This window comes from Rosa chinensis, chromosome 7, assembly GCF_002994745.2.
Source record: "Rosa chinensis cultivar Old Blush chromosome 7, RchiOBHm-V2, whole genome shotgun sequence".
Taxonomy (NCBI): Eukaryota; Viridiplantae; Streptophyta; class Magnoliopsida; order Rosales; family Rosaceae; genus Rosa; species Rosa chinensis.
The window spans coordinates 25,631,459-25,648,449 of record NC_037094.1 but is presented as its reverse complement, the minus strand read 5'-3'; the positions used below and the strand labels follow the sequence as shown (position 1 = coordinate 25,648,449).

General features: G+C 38.3%; 2 protein-coding genes across 8 annotated transcripts; both read right to left on the bottom strand.

Annotated features, from left to right (window-relative positions):
• Window positions 1-9,329: 9,329 nt before the first annotated feature.
• Window positions 9,330-11,194, bottom strand: LOC112178850. The gene is made up of 2 exons (XM_024317102.2): window positions 10,722-11,194; window positions 9,330-10,058 (listed from the first exon to the last, which is right to left on the bottom strand). Exons 1-2 carry the CDS (start codon window positions 10,797-10,799, stop codon window positions 9,570-9,572), a joined length of 567 nt encoding a protein of 188 aa, XP_024172870.1. The 5' UTR covers window positions 10,800-11,194; the 3' UTR covers window positions 9,330-9,569.
• A 197-nt stretch (window positions 11,195-11,391) lies between these two features.
• LOC112178849 (disease resistance protein RUN1) lies at window positions 11,392-16,634 on the bottom strand. 7 transcript variants are annotated; one of them, XM_024317101.2, is made up of 6 exons: window positions 15,474-16,634; window positions 14,148-14,700; window positions 13,679-13,748; window positions 12,646-13,553; window positions 11,890-12,079; window positions 11,392-11,766 (listed from the first exon to the last, which is right to left on the bottom strand). In XM_024317101.2, exons 4-5 carry the CDS (start codon window positions 13,477-13,479, stop codon window positions 11,993-11,995), a joined length of 921 nt encoding a protein of 306 aa, XP_024172869.1. In that variant the 5' UTR covers window positions 13,480-13,553; window positions 13,679-13,748; window positions 14,148-14,700; window positions 15,474-16,634; the 3' UTR covers window positions 11,392-11,766; window positions 11,890-11,992. The 7 variants fall into 7 exon arrangements, 6 of the variants coding, with proteins under 6 accessions (XP_024172869.1, XP_024172863.1, XP_024172864.1 ...); XM_024317095.2 differs by having other exon boundaries at window positions 12,646-13,748; window positions 15,474-15,677; window positions 16,025-16,634; XM_024317096.2 differs by having other exon boundaries at window positions 12,646-13,748; window positions 15,474-15,525; window positions 16,025-16,634.
• Window positions 16,635-16,991: the final 357 nt, after the last annotated feature.

Sequence of the window (16,991 nt, the reverse complement as noted above, 5' to 3'; positions counted from 1 at the left end):
AGGGAAGATGCATCCACCCCCGACAATCACACACAAGACAATTTGTTCAATCCTAATTCAATTAATCTAATTGAAGATGCTCAGGTTGGCTCGGTACGCTTGAACACAACCTATTACCCTTTCTTACTTCGTACGCTAGGCAGGAAGTGCTCTACACCTAGACTATTCCCTAACAATGCAACCTAAAGGTACGCTTATTAGATTAAACATGCAGAGATCATTAAGGTCTAAAAGAGTTTGAGACATCACTAGGCATCGCAATAAACTTAGCGCCTTGCTAAACCTAGGACTTAGTTTACTTGATAGTGAAAACTAACAATTGCTTCTCTAGAAGGTTTGAGGAGTCCAACTATTGACACAGGCATCAAACAATCAAAGCATTAGAACCCTAACATGCATATAAGCGTGCACTCAAAGCATACAAGCAAGAATTCATCAATGGAAAAGTAGTAAACAAAAGTCTCATCTTGGATTAACAGAAAATAACATCAAAAATCAAATCATCTTGTAGTTCATGTCTAACTATCTAAACATAGAAGAAATAAAACTAACTAAAGAAGGGGAGGAAGAAGAAGAGAGCCAGCTGTTGCAGATTGATCTCCTTTTATATGCTTAAAGGTTAGGAAATCCAAAACCTAAAAGAATTTAGGGTTCACGTGCTTAGGTGGAGTTTTCCTATTGGCGTTTGAGCTTGATGACTCATTCCAACCATTCACATCATGCCATTTGTCCATCATAAGTCGGAATATGAAGCAGAAACTCGTTCTCGGGCTTCTTGGTTTGATTTGGGCCTCGAAACCTAAATTCCCGTCCAACCTCAGATTCACGCGCAGCCTGACCTCTTTATACTAAATCGGCCATAACTTCCTTTAGAAAAATGATATTGATGAGCCGTAAAAATATTTGGAAACTAGACATCCGAGGCTTTCCATCAATATAAAGATCATTCTCTGGATCGTTCTGAGCTGGTCTCAGTGCTCTGTCGAAATTAACTGATCTGCACAGGCAGATTTCCCGATTTTGCTTTTCAATCCCTCTTTTACTTCTTTTCTTCTTCTTGACTCCAAGACACCTATAAAACAAATAAACAAAGTAAATAACCAGAAAATACACTAAACTAACAAAGAAAGTATGGAGATTAACGCTAATAACATCGCATAAATATGCTCTTATCAAATACCCCCACACTTAGACTTTGCTAGTCCCTAGCAAAAAAAAGAACTAACTAGAACAAAACACACGGACCTAATATCTTCCAAACATCTCAGAGAACTTATAATGCCCACAAGTATGGTCAACAAAATTCACACAACCACATGTCAGAATTCATAACCTCACTTAAAAGCTAATTTATTTTGATAACCATAGTGCTAAGTTATAATACATGAGCAATCAAACTAGTGCAACAAAGGAGAACCAACTTATTCATGTGTCAAACAAGCGTCAACTCAATTTCTCACAAAGATGCTCTCAATTTCTTTTCACTCATGATTTTCTGACTTGATGTATAAGCATATATTTCACTCAAGTTATATGTGAGAGGAATGATATAATAAGACAAACAAATAGCTCACATATGATAACAAGAAAGAAAGGCTTTTTTCTGAAATTTTTTTTTACATATGATCCCATGATTGGAATGCCAAAACTCGGACGAAAGGCCAGTGACACCATATGCTCACCCCTCCACACAAGTCTCCACAAATCGAATGCACAACTTCAAAGATCAACAAGGTCTTTATTCAGGGTTGTAATGGGGCCAAGGGTTAAGGTTAGAAGAAAGAAAGGATAGGAAATTCAAAGATCCTAAAGAACCTAGTGGAGCACTAGAAGAACATAAGAGATAAAAGAATCTTGAAACTCTTCAAGGTTATCAATCTTTGAAAATGAAGCAAATAATTTTTTTTTTTTCCAAGGCCAGATGTCATCTTTTTGGGCCTTTGCTTCATTCTAACCTTTCTTTTAACACTTGTGAAATAGGACAAAGACCAAATTTTCTTGAACAGGCCTTCAATACAAAGCAACCTCCTTATTCACAAAGGGGGACTAAAATCCATGCACACTAATTTTTTTTTCCTTTTGCCGTATGCTTTTTTTTCTTTTCGGCAACATATATATATATATATATATATATATTTTTTTTTTTTATGGACAAGTCTTACCCCCACACTTGCTTACAAAAGTACCTTGAACATACATATATCTCTAAAAATATTTGCTCCACTAATTCCTTAGAATAGGGTAAGGATAAATCTATACTAAGCTTAGGGTTAAGGAATTTGTGGTGATGAAACAAAAAGGCTTAATGTAGGCACAAGGGGGTTAACTAGGGGATTGCACATCTTGTATGCATAAAAGGGACACAGGTTAATTTGGCTATGGTGGTAATCCTAGTGCCTTTATCCCTTCCCATCCATCATGCAATTCAACCATACGCTTCAAGAGGCTTTGGGGCAAGTTCTAGCATTTGTCCTTATAAAATATGCAAGTCGAATCCGAGTCTCAACCAAGATGAATAAAAGATGAAATCATGCAAAATCCTCGTCAAGAAAATAAGATGATTCTATACTAAGCACTCAGAAAAGAAATAGCACATATACAGGCTCAAAAGCTCACAAAGGTTTAAATCAAGTTTAACCTATCATAGCATGCATCCATCAATTCTCAAGTGTTACATTAATCCAACCATCAATGTATATAAATCAAGCACAATAATCATCAAAATCTATTAACAATTATTTGAAATCAAGAATCTAACACATGCCTGCAATCCTTTTGTGACCAAAATATAAATCCGAAAGTTCATGCTCATCATAGAGTTGGAAGACTCCTAAGACTCATTGAGAAATAAAACCTAAAACTAGACTCTTTTTTTTTTTTAATCTTTGTTTTTTTTTTTTTTTTTAAACAAAGAACGACTCAAAAGCAAATTGACAAATTTGTATTTCCCTCCCCCACACTTAAATTAGACATTGTCCTCAATGTATGGCAATATAACACGCAATGTACAAGGAAAGCATAGAGAAAGAAAATACAGAAGAGGGCAAGTGAAAAGATAAGAAAGGTTATAGAAAAGCTTCCCCTTGTAGACCTCCCATTGCTCACGACCTTTGGAGAAGACCGAAATTAGACACCATCTTCAAGGCACAAGGCCTTGACTTCCAAAATGTAAGCTCCGTGCTATATGGACTCCAAAAGAAGTGATGATGGGGTGAAAAGGAGAGAAGGAAGGAAAATTGCACTTTCCAACTTTGCAATTTTGCGTCATGAGGCCAACTTCCAGCCCTTATAACTTCTGAAGGGACAGCCTGATGGATGAGCTGCTACTGGGAGCTGAAAATTGGTGTTACAAGCTGTCCGTGCATATGTGGCACGTCTCCTAACTCCAAATAGATTGAAAATGGCAGCCCTGCGAAGTTAGAAGAAAAACAGAATTTTGCACAGAAAAGCTGAGAAAAGGACCTTTACCCATGCCAACCTCAATCCTGAAGGGTTACGGTGCTCCAATGGAGATGATGCTCTAGATAAATTTTGAAGTAGACATCTCAAGATTTAAGTGCATATAAGGTTTGTCCTCATTGGACCCCCGAAAGTATTCCCTGTTTTGCCTTTTATATGACCCAACTGCGCAAGTTCCTGTTTTGTTGGACTGACCTTACTGTACTCAAAGTGGAACTGGGAACGCATAAGAACTCCGAATCCAGTTCTGTAAAAACATAAAAAAAACTAGACTCAGAGATCTTTCTATGCATATATGGTACATCTGCTGGTTCTATCGGAGCTCAAAACGGCAGCCATCCAAAGTTGACTGACTGCACAGCCGGCAGACTATTTTTTAGCAGGAAAGTAGTCTTCCTCGCCTTTCTTAATGGGTACCCCTGCACACTCACAAAACACATTATAATGAACTAAAAAGAATAAGATTAAAAAACCAAAAAGTTTGGGTTGCCTCCCAACGAGCGCTTGGTTTAACGTCTTCAGCCTGACAAAGCAACTCTTCATCAAGAGTAATCTGGAGGTTTAGGTCTTGGTTCCATCAAATGCTTGACTCTCTTCAGTGAAGTTTCATGGTCTCTTGACAGCAACTTGGGTACCTTAGGAGCAATGGAAAGATATGATTTGATGCTCTTCTTTTTCTTTCTCTTCTTCCATTGTCTCCTGTGCTTCTTAAATCCACCAAGCATGGTTAGAAGAATCGCCTTATCGGAGTTTGGATATTCATTTATCACCATCTTCACATGTTCAAAGAAATCAAATGGTGCTTGGATGGAGGGAGCAGGTGGAGCACTTGAATGTGGGAAGGAAGAATTAGGTGGTCTTCCATGTGCTGGAAGGAGAGGCCCAAACATAGGAGCTTTGATGGTCTCCTTCTCTAAGCAATCACCTATGTCATCCTTGTAATTTTCTTGAACCTCATGATGTATTGTGATTGCTTCCGGCATGTGGAATACATTGTCATTAAACTCAATTTGAAGTTCCTCATTGAAAGAATCCTCATCATCACTATATGCACAAGCTTCAAGCTCGGTTGTGTATCGTACTGCATAATCCTCACAAGTCACGACCTTGAGTTTCTCTTCATGGGGCTCATCCAAATCCAAGCCTTCATCCTCATCAAATATTAATTCAAGTGGTGCATCATGAGGTTGAAGTAAGGTTGTAGCTGTAGGGGGCTCCCATAGAGTTGTCATAAGTGTAGGAGGGTGCTCTTGCGGTACCATGGTCTCTAAAATCTCATCAACTGCCGGCCAATCATCATCCTCATTCGTGGAAGTTTCTTGACTTGGTTCTTGCTCCTTTGACTCTTGATTCAAGCATGCCAAAATTGTCTCCACATGTTGCCCAATGTTCTTAGCAGATTCATTAAAACTTTGGTCATAAATTTCCATGTTTTCCTCATAAGTTTTCATGTCTTGGATATAAGAATCCACAATCTGCAAAAAGGAAGAAACATTTTTAGTCATAGAAGCAACTAATTCTTCAAGAGATTCACCTTGAGGTGTTGGTGATTGATAATCATGGTATGATAACGAAGAAGCTTCAACATCATTAAAGGATCCTTGTTGGATATTTGAGTAGCCATTCCACTCAGAGTGTGGAGGATATTCCCATGCCGGATTGTATGCAGGGGCATAATGATCATTCCAATGCCCTTGGTTTGCTTGATATCCTCCAAACATGCTACTTTGATGAAAGTCACTTTGATATTGCACGTTTGGACATGTCTCCGCTGAATGCCCGACCATGGAGCATATGGAACATGCCTCATAAGCTTGATGCCACATCTGAAACAAAGAAAATAAAAATAAAGTTAGTAATACATACACAAACAAACAAAATAGAAACCAAGAACACAAGTAATTAGAACACAATAGTCCCCGGCGACACGGCGCCAAAAATTGATAGCTAAATTTATAAGCTATTGATTTTCCTTATTCACACTTAAGATTGTCAATTGTAGCAAGGGTAAACAAGGGTCTTTCCCGCAGAGGACTAAGGTTATAACTACTCAAAACAATGTCACAAAAGTGACCACTGTTCCTAGCGAACAGCAGTCGAAAATCTAATTAAAAACCTAATTTAAACTACTCAGAAAATTACAAAAATTTACAGGGATGTACTAGACACACAGGTGTCCAGCATACAAAATTTGGTGATTTTTGGATATCGTTTACTATAAAAATAAAATACATAAAGACAGAGAACAGAAAGAAAAACGAAACTGAAACAGATTTGGGATTGGTTGATATCAAGAGAATAAAGCTAGCTAGGGAAGATGCATCCACCCCCAACAATCACACACAAGACAATTTGTTCAATCCTAATTCAATTAATCTAATTGAAGATGCTCAGGTTGGCTCGGTACGCTTGAACACAACCTATTACCCTTTCTTACTTCGTACGCTAGGCAGGAAGTGCTCTACACCTAGACTATTCCCTAACAATGCAACCTAAAGGTACACTTATTAGATTAAACATGCAGAGATCATTAAGGTCTAAAAGAGTTTGAGACATCACTAGGCATCGCAATAAACTTAGCACCTTGCTAAACCTAGGACTTAGTTTACTTGATAGTGAAAACTAACAATTGCTTCTCTAGAAGGTTTGAGGAGTCCAACTATTGACACAGGCATCAAACAATCAAAGCATTAGAACCCTAACATGCATATAAGCGTGCACTCAAAGCATACAAGCAAGAATTCATCAATGGAAAAGTAGAAAACAAAAGTCTCATCTTGGATTAACAGAAAATAACATCAAAAATCAAATCATCTTGTAGTTCATGTCTAGGGGCTTCAAGCAGCCCCCTAACTAATAAAAACTATCTAAACATAGAAGAAATAAAACTAACTAAAGAAGGGGAGGAAGAAGAAGAGAGCCAGCTGCTGCAGATTGATCTCCTTTTATATGCTTAAAGGTTAGGAAATCCAAAACCTAAAAGAATTTAGGGTTCACGTGCTTAGGTGGAGTTTTCCTATTGGCGTTTGAGCTTGATGACTCATTCCAACCATTCACATCATGCCATTTGTCCATCATAAGTCGGAATATGAAGCAGAAACTCGTTCTCGGGCTTCTTGGTTTGATTTGGGCCTCGAAACCTAAATTCCCGTCCAACCTCAGATTCACGCGCAGCCTGACCTCTTTGTACTAAATCGGCCATAACTTCCTTTAGAAAAATGATATTGATGAGCCGTAAAAATATTTGGAAACTAGACATCCGAGGCTTTCCATCAATATAAAGATCATCTCTGGATCGTTCTGAGCTGGTCTCAGTGCTCTGTCGAAGTTAACTGATCTGCACAGGCATATTTCCCGATTTTGCTTTTCAATCCCTCTTTTACTTCTTTTCTTCTTCTTGACTCCAAGACACCTATAAAACAAATAAACAAAGTAAATAACCAGAAAATACACTAAACTAACAAAGAAAGTATGGAGATTAACGCCAATAACATCGCATAAATATGCTCTTATCACTATGGCGGAAAATGATGTTGCAGATACAACTCCAAACATCCAAGCACCAGTCTCTATGGCTGAAAATGATGTTGAAGACACAACTGTCCCTCCTACCAGTGCTTCTACCCCTGACCCACAGCTTCCTGGTACTGAAGATCACTCATTTGAGGTATGTCCACCCACTATTACTAGTAGTAATGAGTCTAATGTTGGGCAATATGTGTTACCAAATAGGACCACTCGGGGTCAATTAGCCAAAAGATATGAACCTACCCTTACTGCCAAATCAAAATACCCAGTAGCCAATTATATGTCCACTAGGAGGTTGTCTAAGTCATATGAATCTTTTGTGAATCAAATATCTGCTGTATCAGTACCTAACAAAGTGCAGGATGCATTGAGGGATCCAAAGTGGAGGAAGGCAATGGAGGAAGAGATGGAGGCGTTGCAGAAGAGCAATACTTGGAAACTTGTGCCTCCACCACAAGGCAAGAAGGCTGTAGGTTGTCGTTGGGTGTTTACCGTGAAGCATAATGCAGATGGATCAGTGAATCGGTACAAAGCACGCCTTGTAGCAAAGGGGTTTACTCAGACGTATGGTATTGACTACGATGAAACACTTGCTCCTGTTGCCAATATGAACACTATTCGGGTTCTGCTCTCAGTCGCTGCTAGTTTAAACTGGCCACTCCGACAGTTTGATGTCAAGAATGCATTTCTTCATGGAGAGTTAGCTGAGGAAGTGTACATGAGCCTTCTACCTGGGTATGTAGTTGCTTCTCCTGGTGATTTTGTATGCAGATTGAGAAAATCTCTGTATGGTCTTAAACAGTCACCTCGTGCTTGGTTTGGAAGATTTTCACAGTTCATGGGGAAGGTTGGTTACAGACAGAGCAACTCAAACCATACCTTGTTCCTTAAGCATCAACAAGGGAAGGTAACAGCTCTAATTATTTATGTGGATGATATGGTAATCACTGGCAATGATACTGTTGAGATAGATAGAATGCAGAGACAGTTAGCCTCTGAGTTTGAGATGAAGGACTTGGGTGAACTTAAGTATTTCTTAGGAATTGAGGTAGCCAGGGGGAAAGAAGGAATCTATCTGTGCCAGAGGAAGTACGTTCTTGACTTGCTGACAGAGACAGGTTTGTTGGATTGCAGACCTGTTGATACTCCTATTGAGCAGAACCATTGTTTAGCTGAGTATCCAGATCAGGTACCTGCTGATCGAGCTCGCTATCAGAGATTGGTTCGGCGCCTGATTTATTTGGCTCATACTAGACCAGATGTTGCATATGCAGTGAGTGTGATGAGTCAATTCATGCATAACCCGAGTGAGAGTCATATGGATGCTGTTATGCTAATTTTGAAGTACTTAAAGTCAGCTCCAGGAAGGGGAGTACTGTTTTCTAAACACAGCAACATTCTTGAGGTTTGTGGCTTCACAGATGCAGATTGGGCTGGAAACATCACAGACAGGAGATCAACATCGGGTTACTTTACCTTTGTGGGAGGTAATTTGGTTACATGGAAGAGTAAGAAACAGAAAGTTGTGGCACGATCTAGTGCTGAGGCTGAGTATAGGGGTATGGCTCACGGAGTGTGTGAATTGTTGTGGCTGAGAAATTTGTTACGTGATTTGGGTTTCAAACTCAAGTGTACCATGCAGTTGTATTGTGACAACAAGGCAGCCATTGACATATCACAAAATCCGGTACAGCATGATCATACTAAGCATGTGGAGGTTGATCGTCACTTTATAAAGGAGAAGCTAGATGCCAAAATTATTAGTTTTCCTTTTGTTCCAACTAAAGAGCAATTTGCAGATGTACTTACCAAAGGAGTTTCCAGTAAGGCGTTTTATGATACACTTAGCAAGTTGGGCATGGTTGATGTATATGCGCCAACTTGAGGGGGAGTGTTAGTGTGAGTCATAGTTCCCTATTAGGAATAGACTAACAAGGGAATATATTGTTGTAACTACTTACCTTGTATATGTTGTGTAGTACAGTAGTACACAATAGTAGTAGTACATTGTAGTACGATTGTAATCTGTTTATATACACCATAGAATGGGTGTAATGATATCTCAGTAAATTCATTCTCTATATCTCGTCTTATTTAACTCTTTGTTGAAACTAATGATGTTAATTAGTTCTATAACCATCTCAATGAGATACCTTCGGAATCAAGTTATCCCTGTATTCAGTTCAGGTCAAATCAAATTCTGATGTATGAAAGCATACAAACACAAACTACCATTCCTTCAATTAATACAAAAACACATGATTAGAATTAGAATGGGTCTGGCTAAAAATTAAACATAATCCACCTAGCCAGTGTGCAATAATTGACTTAAGAACCGAGCAGTTTCTAATTTATTTATTTTTATGCATAATAAGTCTTTGCTAAGATCTCTTTCATACATATATCAGAAGGAATGACCTATTGCATTACATGAAAAACCCCTGATCAAATCCAAATCAAATGGGTCTCTTCGGTTCATACATGGCTTCTGGTCATGCCTGAATCTTGTCAGAGGTCGATTCTCGTAAGATGAGTTCTCAATATATTATCAGCAAGGCCTGCGTTCCATTATATAATTGTCTCTAACATGCAAATTTACAAGAATAAAATATCCAATCTTCCCTGTGAGTAGCAACTCTAAAATCAGCCTGTTTGGTATCCCATACAAGACTGACCCCTGTTTTCTCCACCTTAACATACTCGGATTGAACTCTTACAAACACTTCAACCAAGTCACCGCCTTCGGAATTGAACTTATTGTGTGAAATATGTCCTAGCCAAAGATACTCGCATAACCTGGAAGATTCTTCAAAATAATTCTCTGAATGGTTGAAGAAGCTAGTGCGCTTGGTATGATTTGTAACCCATAGCCCTAAGGTATCAGGAAAAAGACGACCTTGATCTACACCGTTGTCCAGAAGAGTGAAGCAGACAGTCAACGCTATTACATTACAGTTGCTAATTTGAGGTACTTGAAAATTGACTGTGGCACCATCATTGGCCCACGTCAACCACTTCAGAATATCATTCCTTGGGAAATATATGCCACCAGGTCCTATGAAATTCCATCCCTGTACCATGTACACCAAGATTTTGTATAAGCATGCGTCTGTTAGAAATCTAATTGCTAATTGAAAATTCTGAGAGCTTTACTATTAACATAAATGCAGAATCAAATGCACAAATAAATGCAAATAAGACAAAGTTGAGGCTTGTATTGGACACCATGTCCTAAAGATTTATGCCTCACATGGATGCTCATAACTTAACCATGCTGGCATCCCAAGATGCAACATCATTCTTTTCTCTTTCGAAAGGATAACTATGATCCACAGGAATCAACGAAACAACATTATATGCAAACTCTCTCTTATGCAAGACATACGTAATTTGACTAAATGCTCTCAATTTAAATCTGTTGCTTATTCTGGTCTCTCTAAATAACTATGTACGGATTCTATTTATAGTTGTCTAATATCTTTTCATACTGAAATGCAAGTTTCAATATACAGGAGCAAACAGGATCCGTTGTATATATGCTTCCTTTAATATAGTTTCATTATTGGAAAACTTGTTTAAGGGCAAGTGTTTTTTCAACAGAAAACCTATTCATGGTTTTTTATTTGAAAGACGACCTGTCACCGGTCTCATCTTTCCATTCAAAATGAAAATAAAAATATGATATTTAAATTAGTGTGAGAGAGAGAGAGAGACTGACAGACGGACCGACCTACCTGTAGAATTTTCTCCTTGAAAGTAGCAGTGATTTTGATGCACCCTTCCATTACAAGCAGCCTCATGGAGCTTTTCATAGTTTAATCCAAGCCTGGAACCTCAACGAGATTGGCACATCTGTTTATATTTTAGAAACATCTGTCTCATATGGGACATGTCTGAAAAGTCGGGCATTATTTCCAATGCAGTGCAGTTGGAGGAACAGAGGTTCTTCAGACTTGTTGGTAAATCTGGGATTGCAACAAGGTTTTTACAACTTCTCAAACTTAGATTGACAAGCTTAGAAAGGCTGCGGAGGCTTGTAAGGTTACTGAAACTGTTATCATCTAGACGCAACAATTTCAAAGAAGATAGACTCCCAAGATCCATAACCTTTATCAATTCATCTGTAAGATTGCAATCAAGCAAGCGTAGGTATACAAGCTGGGAGAGGCCACTGAGGCTTGGCAGGTTCTGCAAGTAACAGTGTCTTATATCTAAGCTTTCCAAGGAAGATAGACTTCCAAGATCCTTAGTAACATTAGTTATAATGCAGCCATTGATAGATAGATCAACTAAAGAGCTTAAGCCTTGGACTGAAGGAGGCAAATTGAGATTAGGGAAATTAGGTGTCGACAAGAGAGATTTCGAGGTAATCCTCATAATTTCTCTGAAGGAAGACCAACGTAGTAGAGATAAACATTTCAGGTTCTTTAATCTCACAATGGAAGACGGTAGTGCTGTGCAATTTGCACGCAAAGTAGACAACGATGTCATGTCCCCTATTTCCTGATCCAATTTCTCAAATCTTTTACAGCCATCAAGAACAAGAGTTACTATAGATTTTAAATTATAGAAACTTCTTGGAAGCTCCTCAAGAATTTTACAGCCCCTGAAATTAACCAAAGAAAGCCTTTTCAGTCCTCCAATGGACTGGTGAACCTCTGCCAATTGCCAATAGCTTTCGAGGACTAACTCCTTGAGATTTGGAATAGTTGAAAAGTCTGGTGATTGTTTTAAGGAATAGGAATAACTGAGATCAAGAATCTTTAATTTCGCAAGGACCTGTTAGACAAGGTTAAAACAAAAACAAAGATCATAATCCCAAAAGAAAAGAAATTAAGAGAGCGTGATGTTGTGAACAAAACCTAGGAAAGAAGTAATAACTTGGTTGAGTAAATAATATACCCCAGAATCTTCCCAAACGTATCTGAGATTGCTACCTTGCCGGTAGATATAGCCTCCAGTGAGCTCTACACGACTGAGTTTGAGAAATCTGAGTCTCTTCATTTTAGCAAATGCTTGTCCTTAATTCAGCCCTTTTCTCTAAATTTAGGCTCCACATGTCTATAGTGAGTCCTTGAATTTCATCAGATCCCTGTAAACAAAAGGCATCGAGAGTATTATCTGCATGTGGAAAGAATTTATAACTTCCTACACATAAGCGGATTCATGAATGCGGGCAGGCCTAAACTACAAGAGAGGTACATGATTGACTTACAGTTTCGCGTTACGGACTGCTTATATATTGCGCCAACCAGCGAGTATTTATTGATTCTGTGACATTGGAGCCTTAAACCTTATTAAATGCAATAGCACAATACTAAGATGATGTGGAAAAAGAAACTGACTGCACTACATACACATTTCGGGTATTACCAGGAACTGTACTTCCTTAATGCACATCATCTTGTTTACAACATAAAACTCAGCGCTAGAATGTTTTGCATGCCAGTAGTGAAAGAAAAACTTACTCAAAATACATTTTGCATTCAAAGGTATTGAATCATACAATCAGTGAATCAGAAACGCAAATGAAATTTTTTTATTTCGGATTTACGAGTTCAAACACATATGGGTATACTAATTTGATGACAGATGCATATGCTACTCTTGTAGTATATGCAATAAATTAACATGAAGTTTGATCAGGAAGGTACTCACAGATTCGTCCCTCAATACCTCTACTGAATCTTCCGAGCGCCACACCCTGCTCCATTTTCCAGAGCTGTCACGGCATTTTTCACCGACAATTGCTCTACCCATGTCGCGAAGCAAATCATGCATCATCAGCTTGTTTTTCTTATTAAAAGTTACAAGGCAACGTTGAATGAGGGCTTCAATTCCTGAATCTGGAAAAAGGTCACAACTATCCAATATTTGTTTGACAAGGTCCATCTCCTTCCCGATATGGAAACATGATATATCAAGGAATATGACCCTCTCTGTATCATCATTTAGCCCATCAAAACTTATTTTGAGCTTTTCTTGAACTTCGAGTGGAGGAATTGTTTGCAATTTCTTGATTTCACTCACCCAAAATTTTGTGCTTCTTTGAACTAAAAAAGAACTCAGAACTTTGAAAGCTAGTGGCAAACCTCCGCAGCAATCAACAACCCTTCTTGAGAGTTTAAGATATTCTTCATTAGGGGGCCAATAAGTTTTAAAGGCATGCAAACTAAAGAGTTTGATAGATTCTTCTTCATCCATCACCTGAACTTGATATATAGAATCCACTGGAAGTTGCTTTAGCAAATGTTCATCTCTTGTTGTTATCAGCACTCTGCTTCCCAGAACAAATGAGTCACGGTCTATTGCTAATGCCTTCAATTGCTCCACTTGGTTGACATCATCAATTACGACGAATACCCTTCTGCATCTGAGTCTATTGCTTATCACACTGATCCCTCTGTCAACATGACTTACCTCGGTCATGCTTGTTTTAGAGATATCAGAAAGAAGGCTTTCTTGCAAACTAACCATACCATTGTTTTGCATAGTTTCCCCGACATCAGGAAGGAAACTTGAAGCTTCAAAGCTTTGATGAAATTTGTTGTAAAGAGCCTTTGCAACTGTTGTTTTTCCGATCCCCCCCATACCACAAATTCCAACAATGCAAACATCATGTGCTGTTCCAACACCTAAAAGAGAAATAATATCTTGCATACGAGTCTATTCCAGTTTCATTTTCCACTACCTTTAAGTCTGTATTATTAAGAAATTTAGAGATCTCCTGAATAATCATCCGTATAAAGTTCCCTTCATGCCTGGCAATAACAATAAGTCAGCACAGCAGAACTAGACTCATCATCCTACTAGAAGATCAGATTGAATTGATACGCACTACAAATATTCTATATGATTACAGTTATTGCTCCTAAAGAATAACATTTCAACAAAATTGCAACTTCGAATTCAGAAATCAGAATCATAATCTTCAAATAAAAAGGTTGTTCAAAACTAGGAGATATTTTTGTTGAAAGAATGCAAAAAACAAAAAATGATCCTTGATCCAAAGTGTCATCTCGTTCTATGGTAATAACCTCTACTACATAAGGGTTGAGCAAACCAAGCAATGAAAGCTGTGACTCCGGCAAATGAGATTTTATTAATATAAATTATGGATAATAGATAGCAATTAAGGTAGATCAATTAGTAAATATTACCCATCAGCTTTGGTTCTAAGATCCCAGCCAGACAAATTTGCAGCTTCAGTAAGAGCAGCTCTCCACCTCTTGACCTTATCTTCATCTTTGTCTCCATGTTTCTAATCAAACGCCTCTGCAAAACTACCCCTCTCTTTCCGGACATCTGAAGGAACCATAGAATACTGGAAAGACTAGTTATCCCAGTGTTCTTCTACACTCCATGATCTACACTAGCTCCTCAAGACACCAACAGGAATCTGCATACCTCCTTGAGAAGACGATGACACAGATTTTGGACCCTTTGATTGCCTGCACCAGTTCCTCATCTATAATCTCTCCCCTCTTCAGTTCATTGTCGTCATTGAAAGCATTGATTCCAGCCTCCTTTTAAGGCCAGGTAGAGATGGCCCGTGAAGTTGTTGCGCGTGTCTTCACCCCTGAAGCTCAAAAAAACCTCATAAATCCAATGATTTGAGGAGGATGAGTCAGATGACGAGGAGGCTTCATCGGCTTTCATTTTTCTTGGTCGGGATTTGGCGGCTTTCCTGCTGGTAGCCATTGCTAGCATGGACTGCAAAATGAAAATTGGTCAGAAGGAAAGGAGGCTCAGATGACTCACAGTTGTTTTTCTTTTTTCATTTCCTTTTGGTAATTCCACCTAATAAAGGCAGGCTCATTAGATTTGTAGCAAAAATGGTTGAGAAATATTAAACACACTCCAGTCTCCAGCACTGAGCTTAATAAAATACAGAAGAAATTTCCGAACTTGATTTTCCATGGAATGAATGCCTTTGTCTTTATCTTCTACCTTTCTTCAATGCAGAAGTAACATCGATTATTCTTAAATTTCCAACAAAAGAACACCTCTGTGCCCTTAGAAAACATAGCACTTCCATCATTTGCTTGACTAATTGCTCATCTTTAGTCAAATGGGGATCATGCATGCTAATTGCTTATCTTAATTTGCTTTTAAGTTTTAAATCATTCCATTCATTCACCAATTCAGGAGAATATTCGTGTGCCAATCCTTTATTTCTATTGACTTTTGCTAGCTTTTGGTCATTAACCCCTGATGAAATTGTAAATTGACTATGAGGACACCGACCCATGCATTAATAGAAATAGTAAGATCAAATGTTTCTGACATTCAAGACAAACTACACATGACATCAATTCAAATTCAAAAACAAGCCTCCAAATTTGAGTCTTGAATTGATTGAATAAGAGAAAGACTAACTATTCTGCAACCATGTAAATAAGCAGAGCATATATTTGCATAAAGAAAAAAAATTGAATTCCTGACTATATTTGTTAATTGTTATGATTGAAATGATGAAAATTTACCTCTAGATTTAGTTCTTTTCCGGTCCCCAATTCTACTGCAGCAACAATGAAGCTTGAATTTGAGATGAAGATGGCGGATCCAACAGTAAATGGAAATCTCAGAAAGGGAAAAGAGTGAAAAGAGTAAAGCGGAAAAGGAAGCTTGACAGAAATCTCATTTCTGAACAAAGTCAAATTCTGGTGTATGCTACTAGTATCATTGTTCTGCAGTAAACATATAATGTACAAGCTTAAGTGGGTCTAGCTGAAAATTTCAACACACTGTACCAACCAATGTGCAATGAACGAACTACAGGATTATGCAATGTCTAATTTATTGATTTTTACATCCAAGTGTTTGCTGAGATCACAAGAAAGTCAAGGTGTTTAGTTTGGATTGAAGATTAGTAAAGGAAGTGCTCAGAAATTTGGGTCTACCGATTAGTTAATAAAATCATGATGACAAAATTGACAATGATCCCAATAGAAACTAGAATTTGAGTCACGGCAACAGAGGAGAAAATTTCCCAAAATGAAAACATATTAAGAGTTGAAGGGGGCACATGACATACCTGATGACTGTAATCACTCTTGTTTGTTCCTCGCATTATTCTTAAGATCATTCTCAAAAAAGAAAGGGGAGAAATTAACAACAAAGAAGACAGGCGACCAACAATTCATTATTCATCTCAACAGAAACACAAGGCTCAATATACTCTAAAATACGTTCCTCCAGAAGAAGAGAATAAGGCAGAAAAATAGTTGGAGAACGTATCACCAATTACCGTCGAGTCAGTTTGCCAGACAGCGTTGACATCCATCAGTCGAGGAATTTTGCATTCATTCGATTCCGAGATCTACATCTTTCATGGAAGAATAATCGAGGGTTCCTATCCCCAAATTTGAGCCAATCTACTCGAGATCTCTGTTGCCATAAAACCTCTTCCTTCACTAACAATTCATCCAATTGACGAAGTTTGACAACTGAATAGGATAATGACCTTCTACCATATATGAATCTCCGATATATCTTGCCTCGCTTTCCTTGTCTGATGAAAAATATTACCAACTGATTGATGATTCCAATTTTGCAGAGTGTTAGGGTTTTGGCCCCAACTACTGGGATTCAAGAGAGCAAAATAAACTGAAAGAGAGAAAATAAGGGAAATTGAAATTAGTATTATCCAGCTTGGTGAACTCGTTACAATGGAGCAGCTCATATAGCTGGAAACGTGAACATGGTGGACACGTGTCACACTGACACAGCTGAACGCCATCACGTGAATTACACAATATTCCAATCACACGAGGGAAACCTAAAACGATGCGTTTATTTGCTAAGTAAAACGGGGCGTTTTGACGATAACACATAAAAGAAAAGAAGGCCATATTCCGGGTCAATACAGAAAAGCAGGTTTGACTATCATAACAGTATACCCTCCTTCAAACAGAACTTGTCCTCAAGTTCTGTGGCACTGTCCCTGGGACTGACCGGTGTGCATGTTGGTTCCCATCCACAGGTTCACCATCATTCAAAGG